Source organism: Schistocerca americana, chromosome 2, assembly GCF_021461395.2.
Source record: "Schistocerca americana isolate TAMUIC-IGC-003095 chromosome 2, iqSchAmer2.1, whole genome shotgun sequence".
Taxonomy (NCBI): domain Eukaryota; kingdom Metazoa; phylum Arthropoda; class Insecta; order Orthoptera; family Acrididae; genus Schistocerca; species Schistocerca americana.
Window position 1 is genome coordinate 461,390,953 of NC_060120.1, and position 22,682 is coordinate 461,413,634.

At 42.6% G+C, this 22,682-nt stretch overlaps 1 protein-coding gene across 3 annotated transcripts in view; it reads right to left on the bottom strand.

The window, feature by feature from the left end:
• Positions 1-22,682, bottom strand: part of LOC124596039 (location of vulva defective 1-like) — a 99,144-nt gene that overhangs the window by 47,148 nt on the left and 29,314 nt on the right. For 2 of the 3 annotated variants that reach the window (XM_047135006.1, XM_047135007.1), the window contains exon 2: positions 4,699-4,829. In XM_047135006.1, the coding sequence (XP_046990962.1) occupies positions 4,699-4,829 (131 nt within the window). Of the gene's footprint in view, positions 1-4,698; positions 4,832-22,682 lie in introns of those variants that run through there. The other variant, XM_047135008.1, reaches the window with a different exon arrangement.

Below are 22,682 nucleotides of genomic sequence, written 5' to 3' on the forward strand. Positions count from 1 at the left end.
TTTCTGTTTCACAAGTATATGTCAGAAATACAGCATGTTCACACATGAAAAACAAAAGCTTATGTTCACTAACTTGTTTCTTAAAAGATAATTCTCTCATTTGTTATAATAACCCTTTTTATATAATGAAAAATAAATTTATATTTTTTACACACAATCAAAGCAGACTACAAAATCAGTATCACATTTCTTAATCACGATAAAAAAAAAACATTATTGCTAATAGATCCTATCTGACAAGACAGAATAAGATAGTTCAGAACTTTCAAAAAGAAAACAAATTTGCTAGCACAATGTGAAATTATGTGTGGATGTCCTTGATGGGCATTCAGTAGCGCTGTGCTACATGATTTTTAACTCTAAATGATTGAAACAAGTGGCAAGTCACAGTGTTTGTGTGTAATACATACCTGAATATACCTCTCAATCTAATTAGTATCTAACAAGTATATAATAGGTGCACATTTAAGATATAATAGGTAAGTGATAGCTAAATATTACAATTATTTTTCTTTGCATTTTTCCAATCCTGTATGTTTAAAGATCTCTCTTTCACCACTAGGAATTTTATTTCATAATTGTAATGATTTTACAGGGTGTTTAGCTCACCCATCATGGTGTATGGCATACTGATTTGTTAAGAGCCTTACATGCATATGATGTGACCAGCACAATCTATAATTTGCCTGGTTCTAGAACCAGTTAATATTTCATAATTCTATTTTCACTCAGATTACTTATAAGAAAGTCCTCATTAAATAGCATACAGTCTTATGTCATAGCTATGTTAATTACAGATAAATCCATGTCAACATAGCTTGTCCAAATGGAGCTATAGTACCTTCCACTGCAATTACCATAGATACTAGATAGAGAGGAATGTATCTACTTCCACCAATGTACATTTCACATAAGAACCATGGATATAAGGGAAATTAGAGCTCTTATGCAGACATATAAATGGTTGTTTTTTCCTCACTCTATTTGTGAGTCAAACAGAAAAGGAAATGACTAGCAGTGGTAAAATGTTACCTCTGCCTTGCACTATAAGTGGCGTGTGGAGTATGTATATAGATGTAGATGAGATCTCAAAGAAATTAATTCAACCAAATTTCACTCTTCAAAATCGTGAAAACAGTTCGGGAGAGCACTTGCCTACGAAAGGCAAAGGTCCCGAGTTCGAGTCTCAGTCCGGCTCACAATTTTAATCTGCCAGGAAGTTTCAGTTTGGGAGAAAGTTAAAACAAAATTAGAATTTAAGATTTATCTGTTTTGAAAGCCAAACTAATTGCTGTCTTATTGGAACATTTGTGATTACATACCTAAACACAGGGATTAAGTTGAAATTGCAATTTTAAATGTTTTTTGGGCAGAACTATGTGGACACTCTAATGGGAGACATTACTGTATGGCTTATGCCTGATTCAGAAGTGAGAAACCTCATGTTAAAGAAATTGGTTCCTCCTGTGATAGAAGTAATGCGAATAGCTGAATTATGTTTATAGTGGAAGAAGACAGCACTGCAGCCGGCTCCTTGGCACTGGTCATGCAGGATGCCATACCTCCTCTGGTGGGACTTTCACCTGCCCTGTGACCAGGGCAGCACCATAAACCCATACCACCAGCAATGAGCCACACCAGTGGTGGCACCATTGCCTGGCTGTGAATATTGTTTACTTCACCACGCAACTCTGTGTATGACCCCGATGGTACGAAAGTTGCCACGGGTGCAACAAAAAGGGACACTTGTAAGAGGTAAATATTAGCAGTAATGTTGTTAACCTGCCCCAGCCTGCAGAAGTGAATTAGTTGAGTTAGCAATCTACAGGAGTGCCAAAATCACGAAATACACCCCAAAAACTGTAATTTGATGTGCTATTGGTGAAGACCCTGTGAGATTACTTTTGGGAGTCAGTGCTTCTGTGTTTTTGTTAAAACAAATCTTTGAGTCTATGCACGTCAACACATGCCTTTGTTAAAAAACATTCCATTTTACTTATTTATAACCAACTCATATATAAAGTAAATTTTTTCATGGTAGCTGAACCCAGGGTTGTTTTTAGAATTGACTCTTTACATGCTTTTGGATTTCCAAATTTTTGCACCTGGACATGGGAAGATAAACAGCTTTGAAGCTCACACTACTCTTCAAATAACAGCAATCCCACATTTCTTCAAAGGCCATCTCGTGCCCTTTGCTCTTAAGAATGACCTCAAAACAGAGATGGATAGGTTCACTCATGGTGATGTGTTAACACCTACTCCTCATAGTCAGTGAGCCACTGCCCTAATCACAGTATCCAAATCCAATGGTACATATGGACTTCATGGTGATTTCAAAGTAATGATCAATACACAAGCTGAAGTGGAAATTTATTCTCTAATGACTCACAGAATCTTATTTTCAAATCCCCTTGGATGCTGAATCAAAATCTTACTAGGGCTAAACATGTCATATAGCCTTACCATGAAAATCAGTTACCTTTCAGAATCTGTTCAGACACTGCCATATTTCAGCATTTTATGAATCAACTACTGCAGGGCATCCCAACTATACTGCATATGATGACAATAATTTGGTCACATGTGCAACTCCTCAAGATCACCTTCACCACCTTGAGCTTTTGTTCCAGAGGCTAACAGTAAGACGACTTTAATGCAACATGTACAAGTGTTCTTTCTTGCAATCTCCCTCGTCATATTTAAGGTTTAAACTCACAGCAAACAGATTGGAACCATTGATAGATTATGTATCAATAAAATGCAGACCCCACCTCTTCCGAGAACATCAAAGAATTTCAAGTCTTTCTGGGAAATGTCAATTATTATGGCTGAAACTGAAAACCTGGCAGAACTCTATCACCCACTGAAATAGCTACAATGCCAAGACACACATTTTCAGTGGTTACATACTTGTCAACAGGCTTTAAAAGATTGCCTCAAGTGAACACCATGGTTAACAATGTATACTCCTGGTCTGCCTCTGGGAGTAGCAACTGATGCATCCCTGATGCATTAGTGCAGTTTTATTCCATAAATACCCTGACAGCACCAAGTGCCATGTAGTTTATGCTTCAAAAACCTTTTCAAATTCTCAGCAATGCTGCTCTCAAACAGAGTGAGAGGCTCTCGCCATTACATATGCTGTTCAAAAATTTAAATTATTCCTTTATATAAAGAAACTTCATTGCTCACCACCTTTGATCCCAAACACCTCTTACCAAACTGGACTGCACATTGCTTGTAATTCTGAGCACTATACTTGTCTAATTTTCATTGTTCTATCCACTACTGACCAGTGGCATTACACACCAACTTGATGTGCTGCTCTGATTCCTAATGGGAACTGACCTAGCCTTTGACTTAAATGAAATGGTGTGTTTCCAACTCAACTCAAATTTGGATTTGCCAGTTTCATCCTTTCCCTTAACATCACAAGATGTCACAGTCATCATCCACAAGAAGCCTATGTTACATCATCTCACTCAGTTTGTGCAACATGAGTGGCCAGACATACTTGCCAAATTTCATCCCTATCACCCTTAGTGGCATCAACTACACCTTAACGAAAAAGTTCAATAGTGGGTTTCAGACAAGGACCACTGCCTCGTCCTGATTCCACCTCCTCTGCCACAAGTGTTGCGCCTCCTCCACACTACCCACTGGAGCATGACCTGGATGAAAAGTTCGATGGGATAACATGTATTCTGGCCACATATTAATTCCACCATCATGGACCTGATCTACCAACATTCTGCCTGTCAGTCACATCGAACTGCACCTCCTAAGTGTTTCTTTTCCTTGGCAGTGCAGCAGAATCATACAGGTGTAGCCATTTACATTTTGCTATCCCATTTTGCGGCTCATGATTGTTCTTCTCATTCCCCTTTTTCATTATGTATGTCTCAGATCACTACTATTGCATCCTTGGAAAGATGCGGAATACTTTAGCTGCTCCTTTAAAATCAGTCCCACAAGGCAGTTATGTCAAACACAATATCTAATGCTCTCAGTAGCTTTGTAGCAGCTTACAGGGCCACCTTAACTGAGGGCTGCAGCTGTCCTATCTCTGTGTTCTGCAGTAATATCCACTCTGGAACACACAACAGCAGGATGTCATCTCCTCTGGTGGTTACTGCTTGGAGGGTGAGGAGTGGTGGGTGTAATGGCACCATCTGATGTTACCATGGACAATGAGTAGTTAGGGAAACATCACTATTGACCCTAATCAGATGTGCTGATCCTCAGGTGTGCCCTATGAAAAGATCATGCCAGACTCTAGCATACAAGCCAGCGCAGGGCTGGCCTAAGCCAGTGTTGGTGCAAGCAGTGGACTGTGGATGATGAGTGTCAGTGAACTGGCTGCGGAATTATTTTGGTGGACTCCATTTGTAATAGATGGAACTTTGATAGGGCCTGGGCTGTTCTTCATGTAGGCACACAGTGTACTCTGACTGAATGAAGATAGCTAATCCACATTGAAAGACTACCAATTAAGACTACATTGCCCAAAGTATACTGGACATTTAACAATTTTTATTGCCAAATATGCACTTGGTTATAGTTCACTGAGGGACCAAGAACCCAAGCAGAAGTTGAATCTTAAGAATTATTTTTTGTGTGTGTATTTTACTTATGGATTAAATTACAACATTATCCTAATTTTGACTATAGAGGCTTAGTCTGCTTAATACTGACCTGAATAATTGCTATTCCAAATCCATTAGTTACATCTACCATAGCATCTCGTGGTCTCCAGTGTCTGATAAGGGTTTCCCATTGTCTCTGACAGTTAGTTATTTGAGCCAGCAAAACACATAATATTATATCTGAAAAGTACAACAAGATATTTTGTTAGAAAAACCATAAATGCATTATGTTAAACATACACAGCAAATATAAAACTGCAACACACAAAGGCAATGAAGAACCTGAACTTTAAAAAAGAAAAATATTGATTTCTTCTATAGCCAGAACATAAGGAATGTATCTTGGGAAGATACCACCCACAATAAACATTGGGAGTAATGAAAACTATGAGGTGTAGTCATAAAGGTCTAATTATCATTTTAAAAAAAAAGTTTTGTGATTAATTTTTTGTGTGTCTGTAGGTACTCATCTGCAGTCTTACTAAAAATTGAAATCCCACTGCCACAGTACCTCAAAATGATGCTATGGGCACAAAAACACAGTGCCAGCCAACTGACAAAGTGGAGTATAATACGACTGTTCATTTTCTGCATTTGAAGTGGAAAAATGCTCTAAAATCCATGCTGAGTTGATGGACATGTATGGAAACAATGCCACATTCTATGATGCAGTGGTTGAGTGGCACAGACACTTCCATTGTGGTCAGACGTGGTGAATGATGAAGAACAATGTGGCAGACCATCTCCCTGAGAAGAATTGGGCAGCATAACAGAGGTCACTGCCCACTGTGTTCACGACTACTCACACCCATTCCAAAAGCTCATTGGTCTGAAGCAGCAGCAGAAAAGTTGACACTATATCAGACCAATCTAGATGACTTTCTTAGCCACCTCCATTGACTCTCCATGAAGGCTTCACAAGTCTTTATTATGGCAGATATCATTAAGCAGTAATCTTCAGACAAGGGGATCCATATGAAACTTTTGAGCTTTTATATCTCTAAATAATGACAGTATTTGGAATGAGAGATGCCAATGAAAAAGGATAGTTGTAGGAATGGTGATAAAACATCTTTAATAATAACTGAACAACTGGAAATGATAATTCTTAATTTATGATAAGTCCTTGTATAAACATTTCCATGATCATAATTCTGAACAAAATTCTTTATAGAGCATTACAACGCTTCGGTGTAAATGATATCTGATGTGAGAATGTAATCCTCATGTACTTTTTGTTTTTCATTTTCTTTAAGGAATGCAAAAATGTTAGTTGATTTAGTTACCTTTGAAAAGGCTACATACAACTGTCCATGTGTAAAGACGGGATTTGGTAAACACAATCATACTCTATAAAGTGTTTGTTCCTGTGATTTGTTGACAGTGATCAAAAATATACTTTTAATATGCAACTGTCTTCTTGTCAATTGAAACAGCATGCTTGGATCATATGATGTTGAGGGAATATGGTATAGTTGTAGCTGCGTCAGGCGGAAGCGGTCAACTGGTAGGAGACCGGGGGGTGAAGCCCGGTACGTCGGCGGTGATGTCAGCAAGCGACGCCAGCGGCTGAAGACGACATCCCGTCCTGGAGTGAAGGTGTAGCACTTCGTCAGCCGGCAGGCGGAGAATCACCTTGCCAGAAGGCCTAACAAAGGCACGCAAATTGCCACACGCAGCACTTCTGCTCAATTTAAAGCGGTGCACCACACGAGATTCTGCACTTCCTCCCTCAACATTGTCACATGCGAGTACCACACACACTGTATCGCCATCTACGACCACAGATAATTTATGTATGTCATCAGGGTGCACATGTGTTGTGAATTCTTGGATGGCACCTGTACGAGCAATGGTAGGGAGGCAGGGAGGTGTGGGAAAGCCATGGCAGGGGGAAGCATCTGCTAAGAGGGGGGTGGCAGGTGCACTAGACTGTGCAGGAGACAACCTCGGGCAATCAGCTGACAGACGAGGGAGCATGACCGAAGGCAACGAGGAGCCAACGTGGGTTGAACGGCGTGACAAAGAGCTGTCACACAAAGATGGTAACACAATGGTAGAATCCGAGTGGTTGGCAGTTCGACTGCGAGGGCTGTGAGGAGTGAAGCCCCGAAAAGATTGGCCACTCGAATTAGATGAACGCGGAGAAGGAGCAGTGCTCGGCAGAGAAACACGCTGTGGAAAATCAATACCCAAATGCATGGTGTGGGAAGATGGATGGCCGCTCGAAGCAGGAGTGGGAGAAATAGGGGCAGAATCAGGGAGGTTCACCTGAGGCTCAATGAAAGCTGGTTTCACTCGGTTGAGTGAGACCGTGGTTACAGAGTCTTTTATGAGGAGATCCATGTTATTCTCAGAGCGTTTGACGACCTTGTAAGGACCTGTGTAGGGCGACTGAAGTGGGGCTTTGACTGAGTCGTCTCTGAGAAACACGTACTCACAAGAGTCTAGTGTGCGCGGTACGTACACGCGCGGCGGTGTATGAGCAGCCAGTGGTGGCGGCTGAATTTTGCTGCAGTGCAAGCGCACCCGCTCGAGAAGTGAAGGGAGTTCAGAGGGCTGTGGAAGTGGGGTCGGAGTGACTAATTCTCCAGGCAAAACCAGAGGTTGGCCATATACAAACTCGGCTATGGACCCCTTGAGGTCTTCCTTGAAAGTCGCACGAAGGCCAAGAAGCACGAAGGGCAGTGCCTCTGTCCATAGTGAGTCATGGCAACGCAGGGCAGACTTCAGGGTGTGATGCCATCGCTTGGCAAGCCCATTGCTTTGGGGGTGGTATGCAGAAGTATGAATTTCGACAATACCACACATTTCACATAAGTCAGAGAAAACTGAAGACTCGAATTGTCGCCCCTGGTCAGTGGCGAGGTAAACAGGTGAGCCAAATCTAGAGATCCACGAATCTAAGAATGCTCGACTTACTGTCTCAGAGGTAATGTTCGGAATAGGCACAGCCTCAGCCCACCGAGTCATCCTGTCAATAGCTGTAAACAAGTAACGGAAACCCTCGGAGGGGGGCAAAGGGCCTACGAGGTCGACATGAACATTGTGAAACCGGCCTGGAGGTTGGGCAAAACAGCCAAGGGGTGGAGAAGTGTGCCTGGAAACTTTGTTCTGTTGACACACCATGCATGCCCTTGCCCAAGACTGACAGTCACGGCGCATGTTTCTCCAGACAAACCGTTCAGCTACCAGACGGGTGGGGGCTTTGACACTGGGGTGTGCTAATGTGTGTAGTTTGTCAAAGACCTGGCGTTGAAGGGGCTTAGGAATGAATGGCCGCAACGTACCAGTCGATTCATCACACCACACTAAGTCAGATATGCCAGGGAAAGTAGAGCGTACCGGTTGGAGAGAGGAGCTGTGGTCTGAAATTAACTGCATGGTATCGGGGTCTGCCGATTGCAACCGAGGTAGGTCCGTTAAGTCAATTAAGGTTGTGACAGCACCAACACGCGAGAGAAAATCAGCGACCACATTGTCCGCTCCTCGGATGTAGCGAATGTCATTTGTAAATTGCAAGATGTAATCGATGTGACGAAAGGGTCGTGGGGGCGGATCAGCCGCAGGATTTTTTATGGCAGGAACCAACGGCTTGTGATCAGTGAGCACATAGAAATCTCGTCCCTCAACATCAGTTCTGAAGTGTCTTATGGCCTCGTAAACTGCAAGTAGTTCTCTGTCGAATGCTGAGTATTTCTTCTGCGCGTTGTTTAGCTTTTTTGAGAAAAACTGCAGGGGGGTCGTAACATCGTTGTATGTCTAACTCAGTACTGCGCCGATAGCATTGTCACTAGCGTCAGTAGTGATAAACATTGTGGTGTCCGCCTGTGGGTGAGCAATAGTGACAGCGGAGGCCAACAGTGTTTGAGTTCATTAAATGCCTTGTCCATGTCTGGTGTCCATGGTACCTGGCGGGTGCCAGAAGTTTGTGGGCCAGCGAGAGCATCTGTGAGAGGAGCCTGCACCGCAGAAGCGGTTGGCAAATGTTTCCGGTAATAATTAACTGTTCTGATGAACCTGCATAATTCCCTGTAGGTCTGAGGGCGTAGCATCTCGAGAACAGGCTTGATCTTGTCCTGTGGTGGTGTCAGACCGTCCGATGACACAACATAACTTAGGAATGTGACGGATGACTGGTGCAATTGAGTCTTTTTATTGTTCAGTTCAATACCAGCGGCTGCTAAAATATCTGTCACGACTTGAAAACGCTCCTCACTCTGTTCTAAAGTAGAAGCAAAAACCAATATGTCGTCCATATATACGAAACAAAAGTCTAGATGGGATAAAGTTTGATTGATGAAACGCTGCCACGTTTGGGGTGCATTTTTCAACCCAAACGGCATAAATTTGTATTGGAACAGCCCGAAGGGAGTGGTTATGGCAGTCATTTCAATGTCCTCCGGAGCCATAGGAATCTGATGAAATGCATGCTTACAGTCCAAAACAGAGAAGTACTTTGCACCTGCGAGCGCATGATTGAAGTCTGCGATGTGTGGGACCGGATATTTATCAATGATGGTGCGGGCATTTAAACGCCTATAGTCTCCGACCATACGCCAAGTACCGTCTTTCTTTTGGTCAAACAGGATAGGACTAGCCCAGCAACCGGAAGAACATTCAATTATTCCCTTTTGTAACAGATCGTCCAATTGTCCTTTTGCAATTTTCATAAATTCCGGCTTGAGGCGGCGTGGACGTTGCGATATGGGCGGCCCATCGGTTAGACGTAAGCGATGAACTGTGCCGTTAGTGACTACTGCAATACGTGGCGCGGCACGATAGTCAGATGTCCGTGAAGCGGAGCAGGCAGTGGCGGACGGGCCAAGCTGTGGCGCTGAGGGCACGGAAGTACAGGTGTGCCACCCGCTCGTAGGCTGCGTAAAGGCCGCACACGTGTTAACATGGGCGAGGTTGGTACACTGGTTCTTGGTAGCGGGCCATGCCGCTACGAGCGCTGTAGGCACGAGTGGGCGTGGCCGGACTGCAGATGGCCGTAGTTCATTGCCACAAGCTTGGCAAGTTAATTTTCCATTCGGAACACAAGGAGCATGAGCACTCGGGCATACCCTATCATTACAAAAGGGGGTGCTAACACAGTTTACAGAGTTCACAATATTGTCGATAACGTGCGCGGGCACGGGAACACCAGATTGGCACGGACTGACCTTGTCTGTAGCCGACGAGTCGTCTGCTTGTAGTGCCACGAGGCGTTGTTGTGTGGAGGCCAACTCGTGGTGTATGTCGCAGAGATGCAGCAGCATTTCCATACGTTCCATCCGCAACTTAGAAGACTTGGCGCACTCCACTAGCCACTTGTTTGTCCAAGATTGCAGCTCCAAGGATAGGTTTACACACTTCTTAGCACAGCACACGTGTTTAGTGTTAGCCGAACTGTCACTAGGCGAAGCGAAAGGAATATGTTTGTTAAGGGAGGGGTAAAACACAGTATTTTGCACAAAATCTAGTGACAACTGATAGTGCTTGAGGAAATCAATTCCGAGAATAGGTTCTTCAATTGTTGACACTAGAAACGTCAACTCCAGCTTGCACTCGGGCGAAAGTTTCACTGTATACAAAGTGGAACCCAAACACTGTAGGGTAGACAAGTTCACTGCACGAAGTACTGTTTTCTGTGGTTGCACTTTATTGGTTGCTAGGCGAACCGGCAGCAAAGAGACGTCAGCGCCAGTGTCTACCAGAAAACATACACCTGATCGTAAATCGCGAATATAGACTCGACCACACTTACTGTTATTGTCCGAAACGAAGTGCAACGTGGGATGGTGCCCGTTGTTTACATCGCAGGAGGTGGCACCGTAGCCTACCTGCGGTTAGAGTTTGGGTAAGAACACGGTGACTGGCATTTGCGAGCTTGCTCCCCGAATCTCGCGTGGAACAAACAGTAAGGTTGGGCGGGCCTGTGCCCTTGTGGGTAGTTGCTAGGTGACGGATTATGTGCCCCAGAGTCTTCCACAGAGGCCGATGCACTGTCTTTGCGAGGAGTTGAAGGTGCAGGCAGGGCGGCTAGTTTAAAAAACTTGTTATCAGCAGCACCAAACAAGGGCGTGGCGTCAGAAAGCGTCTTAGTGCGGTCACATCCAGAATGCAGTGCACGGAGCTCACGTTGCCTGCCGGAGTATGCTCTGTCGGCGGCGCGTAAACGTTCATTTACTGGCCTATCTTCATAGGGAGAGATTGCAGTCTGGACAGGCAAAGGCAGCATTTCAGTCCAGATTTCTGCAAGCGTGTCATCAGGCATAACTTGCTCATCGCCGAGAAGACGGATGCACCGCCACTGCTGGGACGGAGACCTGTCGCCAAGACGCTCTTCGTAGATGAGCTGTCGCACATTTTCTCTCTTTGTTTTAGAGACGCGCTCGAGTATCGTTTGTTTCGCCACAGCATACTTCCCTGCTAGGGGTGGGGTGCTTTGACCAGATCATAAATTAAATTGACGCGGTCGTGAAGATGGTTCATGAGGCAGGCGAACCGTGCATCGTCGTCCAAAGCACAGACATTGAATGTTTGCTCAACCAGGTTAAACCAGAACTCCGGGTGAGTGGGTTTGTAGTCTGGTAATTTCACAGATTCGGCACTGCAGTCACTGAGGAGGTGCGCCTATTACTTCGGGCGGAAGTAGAGCATGCAGAAGATTGCGAGTCCGGATTATTGGCGTCCCGTAATGCGGGAATCGCCAAATTCACTTGACGATGGGGGGGCGGCTGAGAAGCGACGGACGCTCGAACAGTGTGAGGATCGTAGTCAAAATGTGCATTCTCATTGACGTGGTAGAAGCCACAAGTGCTTAAGTACGCTGGTGAATGTCCGTTATGCACACAGTATTCACTCGACCATGAGTGGTGGGGCTGGTTGTAGATGTCGGAGTAATTACTATCCAGCATAGAATTGTTGACCTGATTAGAAGCAACACAAGGATCCCACACACGTCCACTAGGATGCACACTCGGCGTGATATTTGCTGTTTGGCGAGTATTGAACACCTGTTGACTAGACGGCGTGGAAGGATACACACGTGGCGGGAACTGATTCGAGTTTGAATTTACTACTGGATTTTCCAAAGTAGCAAAATCTCGTTCGACACCACGAACTGTATTGAATTGTGTGTTCGACACAGGAGTAGAAATGTTCCGACCAACACTCTGTGGAGAACACGTGGGAAGGTCCAGGCTAACAAAGCCAGAGTCCACGACCATTGGCAGTTGGAAGAAACTGGCGGCACTCGATGAATTCCACTGCATGTTCTGGCTGAAGGATTCCGAAGATTCTTGAGGCATGTCCACTACGACGGCAGGAGTGCTGGAAAGATGTTGCAGGAATCCGGGCAGCGGTGAATGCTGAAAGGCCATTGTCTGGAGCTGAACAAAGGCCCTCGCGATCGCGGAGAAACCCGACGTGGTAGGTGCGTAAATAACCTTCAGGCGGTAACTCGGACGTGTATTACACAAAAACGGGGTCACCAGTGAGGGAATATGGTATAGTTGTAGGTAAACAACTAGAATTCTCTCATATACAGATTTATTCACACTTAGCGTCTACACAGATACAAGTCCGGAGGCTAACTGCTGTTAGCGTCCAACATGCTCTCCAAAGCCCTCTCCTCAAAGATAGCACACTTACGCATAGAACAAATATCAATTTTTATGGCGCTCTACGCCTCAATGTTAAGTTTATCCATTGTATTACAACAGTTTTCCTGGTGTCAGTCAGCTGAGCATTACTTGTAAGCAGAGGACGCTTGGGAAACTTTCACACTTTTAAGGTTATAAATAAATGTAGTCATTGGGAAAGGGTTGTTGTGGGAATGACCAGAAAACACTTTTAGAAAAGAATTGAGCAATGTGAAATAATAAATATGAACCTATGAAACATCCCTTGTATATAATAATTTTGGACAAAATTCAGTTACAGTAAGCATGTTAGGCCATAGTGGCAATAGGTAAATCATAGTTCAAGGTGACAATGACAAATATGTTAGTCATTTTGGAAAGTATATTCGTTTAGAAAAGCCAATTTGTACGATGAGCAGAGATAATGGATTACAACAGTGGTCACTGTTATCATGTATGACAATGCCGTATATAAATTATCCACGTAATAATTACTTTAAAATAAATAAAATGGTATTTGTAATAAGACTATATGAAATGGGAATCCCTTATTCATGATTAATAAAGTAGCTTCATAAAATATGGGTATGAAGCTGGGCATCCATGATGCCCTTTTGCCTATGATAATTAAATGTCTCTTTTATGTTAAAATATTCCACAATTAATAAATTCTAATGCAAAATTGGTATGCAGTGTCAGAAACCAGTTAAAAATCTTGTCCACAATTAATAAGTTTTAATACGACATGGGTATGCAGTGTCAAAAGCCAGTTAAGAAACCTTTCTAACAACAGTACCTCATTCTTCCCTGTGGGTTTAGTATATGTTGAGAAAAATGGTTGACTTGTGGAATAATATATATGTTGGATCACATAAGACACATTTAAAGTCATGTTTTCTTTTCCAGCATACTAAGTAACATGATACAGAATACATACAAGTACATATTTTTGTGAGATACCTACTGTTTTTCTGGGTTATGCAGATTTGTAGTGGTGGCTACAGTTGTTGGAAAGTAAACTTTGATAACTTATTTGTTTATTTCTTTCAATATTCTTCATAGTTTCAGTGGACATGTTTCTTTTTTACATTTTTAATTTTATTTAAGCAGCAGCCTCAAAGGCTGCCAGCTGATTAGTGCAATTTATCTGTTACATCCTGTATAGTGAATACATGTCATAAATAAATAAAAATTTAGCTTTCAAACTCAGTCTTCTCCTAACTTAATACACTATATTATATAAAATAACAACTAAAACAGTTCTCAAGATACCTTGTTGCTATAATTATATGAAAGGAATCTGCTGTGTTGAGGCCTTGAACCTACTCATCTAGCAGTCATTAACACAGAGAGCCTGTACAGGCAATGGAACTCTTTGCAGATGACAGACATGAGAGGGCCATGCTCCATCCTGTCACCACGCAGTTATCCAAGTGCTGCCAGAGGTCACTGGCCCTGTGAACCTTTTCTCTTCCACAGGCTGTGTGACTGAAAATAATACCAGCTGCATCCTAGTGTACAGGCAGTACTTAGACCAACACTTGGGCCAAAATGTGTGAGTTCACTAACAGCCAGTTTCCTGGGCCAGGTACCAATTGAAAAAGCATTCCCACAATCAGAATGTCACTCTGGAGCCACTACCATGATGCTGTCGCCATCCGCATGAACCTTGCCATCCAGAAGCTGCCACCTTGGCCTCTACATCACAGAGACATGGCCACCTGCACCGTAACAGTTCTCTAATCATTAATTAGCACTACACCGGACTTCAACTTTTGTGCACTCCTTCAGGACATTAACATTTGTTCATCCCCTCAAGACTTTAATTTGTGCATGGCTAATGCACTCTGATAATCATGCACTTAGTGATGCAAAAGTTCCACCATCCAATTTACTATGACAGTTTCAGCCTGCAGCTATTATTTTTGTTTTCTCCATTCTTCAGAAGTGATTTGTGTTGAATTATTGTGTGACTTCAATTTAGGCTAGAGTCATTTATTCACCTTCAGCCTTCTGTTATTTATCTTGTTCATTAAATATTCTAAAAACAACTCGTTTTAAGTTAATATGTTCGACTTTAACTCCCCTCAGAGAAGATCATTTAGTTGTGTGTAATACAGTTTGCAATATTTACTGCCTGGGTGGTTTTCCTTGGGTCCACATCGGCGGACATATCAGAATCCAATAAAATTAATTCCTACACAAATGATGATTCCCAACATGTCTCTTCTCTGCTTCATACTCAAAATATACAGGGTCTCCCTCTTTACTGTTTCACTCTTTCAGTGTACTGAAGATATGGGAGAATCTATTTCGACCTTGAAAAAGAGTTACAAAAGACATAGGCCAATGAAATAGTGACAAGTTTTCAGAATGAGATTTTCACTCTGCAGCATAGTGTGCACTGATATGAAACTTCCTGGCAGATTAAAACTGTGTACCAGACCGAGACTCGAACTTGGGATCTTTGTCTTTCGCGGGCAGGTGCTCTACCATCTGAGCTACCCAAGCAAGACTCACGCCCCGTCCTCACAACTTTACTTCTGCCAGTGTCTCACCTCCTACCTTCCAAACTTCACAGTAGCTCTCCTGTGAACCTTACACAACTAGCACTACTAGAAGAAAGGATATTGTGGAGACATGGCTTAGCCACAGCCTGGGGGATGTTTCCAGAATGAGACTTTCACTCTGCAGTGTAGTGTGTGCTGATATGAAACTTCCTGGCAGATTAAAACTGTGTACCGGACTGAGACATGTCTCCACAATATCCTATCTTCCAGGAGTGCTAGTTCTGTAAGGTACGCAGGAGAGCTTCTGTGAAGTTTGGAAGGTAGGAGACGAGATACTGGCAGAAGTAAAGCTGTGAGGACAGGGCGTGAGTCATGCTTGGGTAGCTCAGATGGTAGAACACTTTACCGCGAAAGCAAAGGTCCCAAGTTCGAGTCTCAGTCCGGAACACAGTTTTAATCTGCCAGGAAGTTTCTTAGTGACAAGTTGTTTTTGTAACTTTGTTAATCAACAGAATAAAGACATTAACTTTTTCTCAGATGGATATATCATTTTTTTGTTTACATTATATTAATTATTGATGGGTGAAATGCAGTAATTGCTATTTTGTAGGTCTGAGAAATATGTTTATGATTGAGGTAATTAAATGACTTTCTACCCAGAGGCTTAAAAGAGCAAGGTAAGAAGTTCCTGGCTTGATAATGAAGGATTCTTTGCCTAATGTTGTTTCTGTGAGAATATTTCACCAGTTTTGTGGCACAAATTTCTTTAGATGCAGGACTAGGTATGCACTAGAGGGCATAAATCTGGTGAATAGTGTGAATATTCCAACAATATATAAGTACTTTAAGTTTCCCAGTGTTCCTATTACCAAAGAACATTTATTGGCAGGTGTATTGCCCTGACAAAAAATTATTTCATTCTTTGACAATCTTGGCATGTCCCCTTACATGTTCATACCTAGACTGCTTAAAAAAGTTTGGAGCTACTTGCAGATCTACAAACATATGCAGGCTTAGATCAAAGAGAGCAGGGAATGGAAGAATAAGCCTCATGAGAAAAAATATAACTTTACTGTGAAATAAAGAGAAACCAAAAATTAAAACTGAGACAGTCTGTTTGAAAGTGCACATCTTTGCATGTCACTGGAAGCAAAATCTGCTGGTATCATCCTTGGCATGCTGTAATCAAGACGCAAAAAAAAAAAATGTTACTGTCTTCCATGGCGGCACTCCCAAGTTAAAGAGTGTATGAGGAGTGTTCCAGCAATGACTCCTTCAAGTTTCAACCAGTCCTAATGATGCTCAGTTGGAGTCATGTCAGCAGGTACCACAGGCCATTTCAATCGGCTGATCCCTGTCTCCTACAAGAAGGTACTCATGAGATGGGTGCACTGTGATCTTGCAATATTGTCTTGCAAGATGAGCGTAGTGCCAAAATGTTGATTGTAGAGGTGGTGGTGGTGGTTCTTGGGATGTTTAAGGGGGACTAAACAGCTAAGGTCATCAGTCCCCCATTCCAAAAACAAGCGAGACAAAGTCGCAGAGCAGATAAAACCCCAAGGGGAAGGAGATTGCCCCCCCCCCCCCCCCCAGGTGCTAAAGAACACAAATTAGGCAACGAACACTACAGAAAAGAAGAGTACAGACGAACACCAGACAGAAAGGAATAGAAGAAAAGAAGATGGCCGGAGACTGGTTGACTGACCACGACAACAGAAAAGGGAAAGAGTCAACCATCCGATGAGACACCAAAACAGCAACAAATATGGAGAGACGCGAGGACAAAAGACACAGAAACGGAAAAGTGGAGGACCCCCCAAACGGATCCATAAAAAGGACTAGCACGGATAAAATGTAAAACATTGTCAGCCATGGAGGCATCGTCGCATAAAATCAAAGGCAAGGTGCCCGGGAAATTAAAAGACTGCCGAAGGGTGCGCAGTCGGGGACACTCCAATAAAATGTGGGCGACCGTCAGCCGGGACCCACGCCGACACAAGGGGGGATCCTCCTGACGCAAAAGATGGCCGTGCATCAGGTATGTATGGCCGATGTGGAGCCGACACAGGATAACAGAGTCCCTGCGAGAAGCAATAGGTTGCAGGAGCCTGCTGTAATACTGCACAGCCATCAAATTATCTTTGAAATGTGACAAAAAATGTCTGACATTAGTACACAATATGGGCCCAAAACATCACTGACCTACTATCCTACTGAGCCTGTGAGACTGTATGCCTGAGATGTGCACTGGTATGTGGTTGCCTCCACACTCTTCCTTGATGATGACTGTGCTTCAGACAAAACATGTACTAGTTGAAGAAAATTTCATGCCACTGATGCAGGTTCCATTCCAGGTGTTCCCTTTCCTCACTATGTTGCTGGGGGCTTGACTGCTGTTTGCAATAGAGGCCCAGATGCCACATTGATTGGGTAGAGATAGATGTATAATACGCTGGTGGACATAAGTCTTCCCAGATGTTGTGAGAAAGGCAGTGTGTACACTGAGATATGGAAGTCGTGTGATAGTGGTATGCATATGTACATGTGGTGGCAGTATCATGTACACAAGGCATAAACAGGCAGTGCATTGACGGAGCTGTCATTTGTACTCAGGTGACTCATGTGAAAAGGTTTCCGTCATGATTATGGCTGCATGGCAGAAATTAGAGGACTATGAATGTGGAATGGCAGTTGGAGATAGATGCTTGGGACATCCCATTTTGGAAATCATTAGTTAACTCAATACTGTGAGATCCACAGTGTCAAGAGTGTGTCAAGAATGCCAAAGTTCAGGCATTACCTCTCACCACAGAAAACACATTGGCCAATGGCCTTTACTTAATGACTGAGAGCAGCAGCGTTTACATAGAGTTGTCAGTGTTAAGAGACAAGAAACACTGTGTGAAATAACTGCAGAAATCAGAGTGAGACATACAATGAAGATATCTGTTAGGACAGTGTGATGGAGTTTGGCATTAATGGGCTATGGCAGCAGACAACTGACGCGAATTCCTTTGCTGTCATCATGACATTGCCTGCAGTGCCTCTCCTGGGCTCTTGATCATATCATTTGGACCCTAGGTGACTGGAAAACTGTGGCCTGTTCAGAAGAGTCCCAATTTCGGTTGGTAAGAGCTGATGGTAGGATTCAAATGACGAAGCCAGGGATGCAAGTTGTCAAGAAGGCACTGTGCAAGCTGGAAGTGGCTCAATACGGTGTGGGCCGTGGAATGGACTGTGTTTATGTAGAATGGACTGGGTCCTCTGACTGGAAATGGTTATGTTTAGTTTCTTGGAGACCATTTGTAGTCATTGATGGACTTCATATTCCCAAAGGATGATGTCATGTCACTGGACCACAGTAATTCGTGATTTGTTGAAGAACATTCTGGACCATTTGAATGAATGATTTGGCCACCCAGATCCCCTAACATGAATCCCGTTGAACATTAATGGAACATAATTGAGAGGTCAGTTCGTGCACAACATTCTGCATTGACAATACTTTGGCAAATATTGATGGCTAAATAGGCAGCAAAAGCATGTAGTTCGCCGGCCGGAGTGGCCGAACGGTTCTAGGCACTTCAGTCTGGAACCGTGGGACCGCTACAGTCACAGGTTCGAATCCTGCCTTGGGCATGGATGTGTGTGATGTCCTTAGGTTTAAGTACTTCTAAGTTCTAGGAGACTGATGACCCCAGAAGTTAAGTCCCATAGCGCTCAGAGCTCATAGTTCTGCATGGGAATTCCAACAACTAATTGAGTCTATGCCACATCGAGCTGCTGTACAATGCCAGGCAAAAGGAAGTCCTACACAATATTAAGAGGTATCCCATGACTTTTGCCACCTTAGTGCAGTTTTGTTGCTTTCTCCTAGGAGTAACAATCAATACTTTGTCGATAGTTGTGATTAACTGGTGTTGTTGACTGCAGGAGGTAGAACTTCAATATTTTGTGCAGTGAGTGAATGTTCAAATGGGCTTCACTGTGGAGTATGTCAGTTCAGACAACAATTTCCTGTACTGACAAACCATCTTGACTAAGGTTGAAATGCCTCTGCAAGAAATACTGCTAGGCTCAAGAGTGTATGCAAGCATACTGTCCCATCCATGCACTGATGAAGCAGGTCACACATATAAATGTACAGTCGTGGACAAAACGAGCGAGACCCCTCGCCTTTTCGTTATGCTGATCCGCACAGCTTTAAAGTCTGCTACACAGCATAACAGGCAAGACGACAAATTGCTACCAACATACTATGCACAGGCGTAAAATTGAAAAACTATCCGAAATTTGTCAGACTGTTTTCAATCATGTGTAAGACTATATTAATGCTGATTAGTGTGTTAACCACAACACCTAAATATAAGATATAAATGAAAGAAGAAACGCTAATTAGTAAGAACTGTACTATTAAAAATGAATTTCAGCTTATCGAGATGACATAACTGTTTTAGTAAGACAAAGTACCCCATACCGATACGAATTAGCAAAATATTATGCGCATTCGGCCGCGAAATGGTCTGTGTCAATATTCAGACCAGTCATACTGGATTACCGTTGCTGACCTACCATGAAAGTGTGCAAATATAGCAATGCATGAAGATTTATAACGAAATTCAGTTAAAAATCATTCAGTGCCACACTTAAGTCAATTCAGTTATTGACAGTAGGCAGTAACAAGCATGAAATTCTATAAGAGTTTCATATTGACATCCACAGGGCGCCGGTACAGAATATAGGTGGCAATAAAACGTATTCGGGGCACGAGAATTTCTTAAAATTCCTTTACTGATAGTCTATCTACCTCCATCGAGATTAGAACCGAAAACAAACCAGAGCTCACTTGCAGCAGCATACGCCTTTCACTACGCTAGCAGACAACCCAGGCAAACAGCCCTCTAATATTACCCCAGACATGAATAAGCCTGCAATTTCGCAATGAAAATGGCAAAATGATCTGCAGTTTCTGTTGCATAGAGCTTTCTAGACTCAAAAACATGAATTGTCTACCTTTATGTCACCGCTTATGTGACAATCATTTGGGATGTTTATCAAAATAACAAAAAACCATTATTAGCCAGTAAATTTAGTAGGATAATTCTGCACCACCCCAGGAAATAAACGTATTCTACAATGTTTCGAATTCTCCATTAGACGTGCCACAGCCAGAAAACTTTAATTAGCCGAAGTGTTCCTTAAGGTAGCTAGCAATGGAAATGCTTGCACATCTAAAACATGGTGGCATTAATTGTGGGATCTGAATTACCACGTGTATAGGCAAATGGATTTTATTTGCATTCCTGTAAACGTCATTTGGATCGAAAGCGTAGCAACGATTAATATGCTGATGTATCGACTGCAACTGGAACATTTCGAATAAAGAGTAGGGGAAATTATTATGCGGCCCTCATCTTCAGTAACTGTGGTAGCTAATTTTGTCGTTAGGATTTCGTCACGTAAATAGGTAAAAATGAAACCCTACTAGTCTCAGTTTCTTGACCGAATATCTGTCTACCCAACGCATAAAACCAGTTTACCTCGAGTACGGGCGGATGTAATAAGCGGAAATGTATTGCACTTCCTGCGGTATACGGTACCTTGGTGATGTAAAAAAGTGAGCTATGTCAACGCAATCTAAAGATGTGACTGTTTATGTGAAGATAATTTATGCGAAAGGTCAAAAAATGACTCTAAGTACTATGTGACCAAACTGCTTAGGTCTTCAGTCCCCTAAATCTAGAACTACTTCAACCTACTTAACCTAACATACATCCATGCCCGGGGAAGGATTCGAACTGACGGCGCAAGCAGCGGCACGGTCTGCGATATGACGCCGTTGAACACAGGGCTAACCCACGCCGGCAAGCTGTTTATATCATCTGGTGTTGGTAAAAAGTTATTCACTTCTGGTGAATGATTTTCTGCGCAGTTCATTTAAAATAGAATAACTACAATATATTTGATGTTACGGAAGAGTAAGGACACCTAATTCATTTCCCCTTGTCTTTATTTATGATGTTAGATTCGCAATTTGAGCATACATACTATACATAACCACACTTTAGATCCAAGTCACATTCACAGATATGCGAATAAAACACATTGGCTTATACTTGAGGTATTTCGTTTCCTACGAAGTGGTGGCAGACGATGCTGTGGCGTCTTCGAAGCGCGAGTTTCTCCAGTGCAAAGAGAACTTGCATAGTATGTTGGTAGCACTTCGTCGCCTTGCCCGTTATGCTGTGTAGCAGACTTTAAAGCTATGTGGATCAGCATAACAAAAAGGCGAGGGGTCTCGCTCGTTTTGTCCACAACTGTACATAGCCATTTCCCATGCTCAAAAGTGTTTGGATAAAGAGCAGACCAACAAAAACCAAGCAAGTCAGTTTTTTAGTAGTTTAATTGGCATAGAAGACCAGTGTGGTACTTTCCAGGTATTTACCATTAGCAAAGCAATTAATAAGAAGAAAGCTGTAACCTTTCCAGTAGTTTAAATAGCCTTTGTTTTTTTTTGGTGCTGTTGCACTAGCTCCCACTAACTATTGTAACACAATGTTCTCCAAAGAAACATATCACTGAGCAAAATCAGTTGGATTCTATTTAAAACAATCCTCACACAGCTGACACAATGGTTCTCGCATTTCTTTTTGGTCAGCATACAACAGATGTGCCACCTATTTCACACTGGCTACGGATACATTGTGATAAAGTTATTAAATACAAGTAATTGAACCCAACAGAAGTGTTGAACACATAGCTGGTGGGTGCATTTTAATTTCTGATGTAAAAAAGTGTAATGACATAAACTTCTATAGTAATCGTGTTAACAAATTTTTGAGATGTTGGGAAGAGCATACACTGAAAGTGTGCAATGCCAACAAAACTACAAATGTAAATAAAAAATGTGCCCAATTCCACAGAATAATGTAAACAACTAAGAACACTATGACATGGCTTGTGGCCAAATTTTACAAGCACATGATGGTTTGTATTGTTATAATTGTTGTGGTAGTGAAAAGTGCTTCTAACTTGTCCCAGTTACCTATAAGAGTCGCAGGAAACAGACAAATTATTATTTGAAATTTACAAAGGCTGTATGTGTGTCATTTCTTTAAAAATTTATGATTAGGAGGACCAGAAGTGCTTTTCTACTGCCGATGTATTGCCGGTACATGGCTTTTGCTGAGATGAGTATCAGGGCCTATGGTACTAATAAACATTAACAGAGACCGGTGGCAAAACAGCTGATGAAACTTTATTTCATTTTTGTTTTAAACTTTCACTGCTGCTAAACATACAGTGTGGTTCCTTAATCATTTTCCATGAGTAAGATATCATAAATGCTCAATAGGAAGGTTTGGTGCCACTCATGCAGATCGCTGACAACATCCTGAACAAATTCTCAAGGGACTGTGTCGAGCAGAGAAAGTAAGCTCTATCCACTGACTCCCAGCACATTGTCAGATGAGGGGTGGGGTGGGGGGGGGGGGGGGAGGGAGGCTGGGTCAGGAGAATAAGACATGCTTTTGTCTCACAGTGCTGGCACCATAAATATGCTTACTGGTTTGGCATAGCACTGCATGACAATGAGTTCGTAACAGCCACAGTAAACACGAGTACTGTATGATTAAATCGTTAATGTTCGCAGCGGCCGGGAACAAAACATGAGCATGGCAGACTTCTGTTGATCCAGATATATGGAGCCCTGATTTAACACATTTTGAACAAATAATGTGTCAATAAATATTCAGTTAATTTCCTAAGAGAGAAATAAGTGTTTTGCATAGCCCATAATAATGAAGTTGTTCTCTTACAGGCACTAAACAATAAGCCTAAATACTTTGTCTCTCAGTATTTATGCCTCTTGCCTAAATATCGATATTAATGAA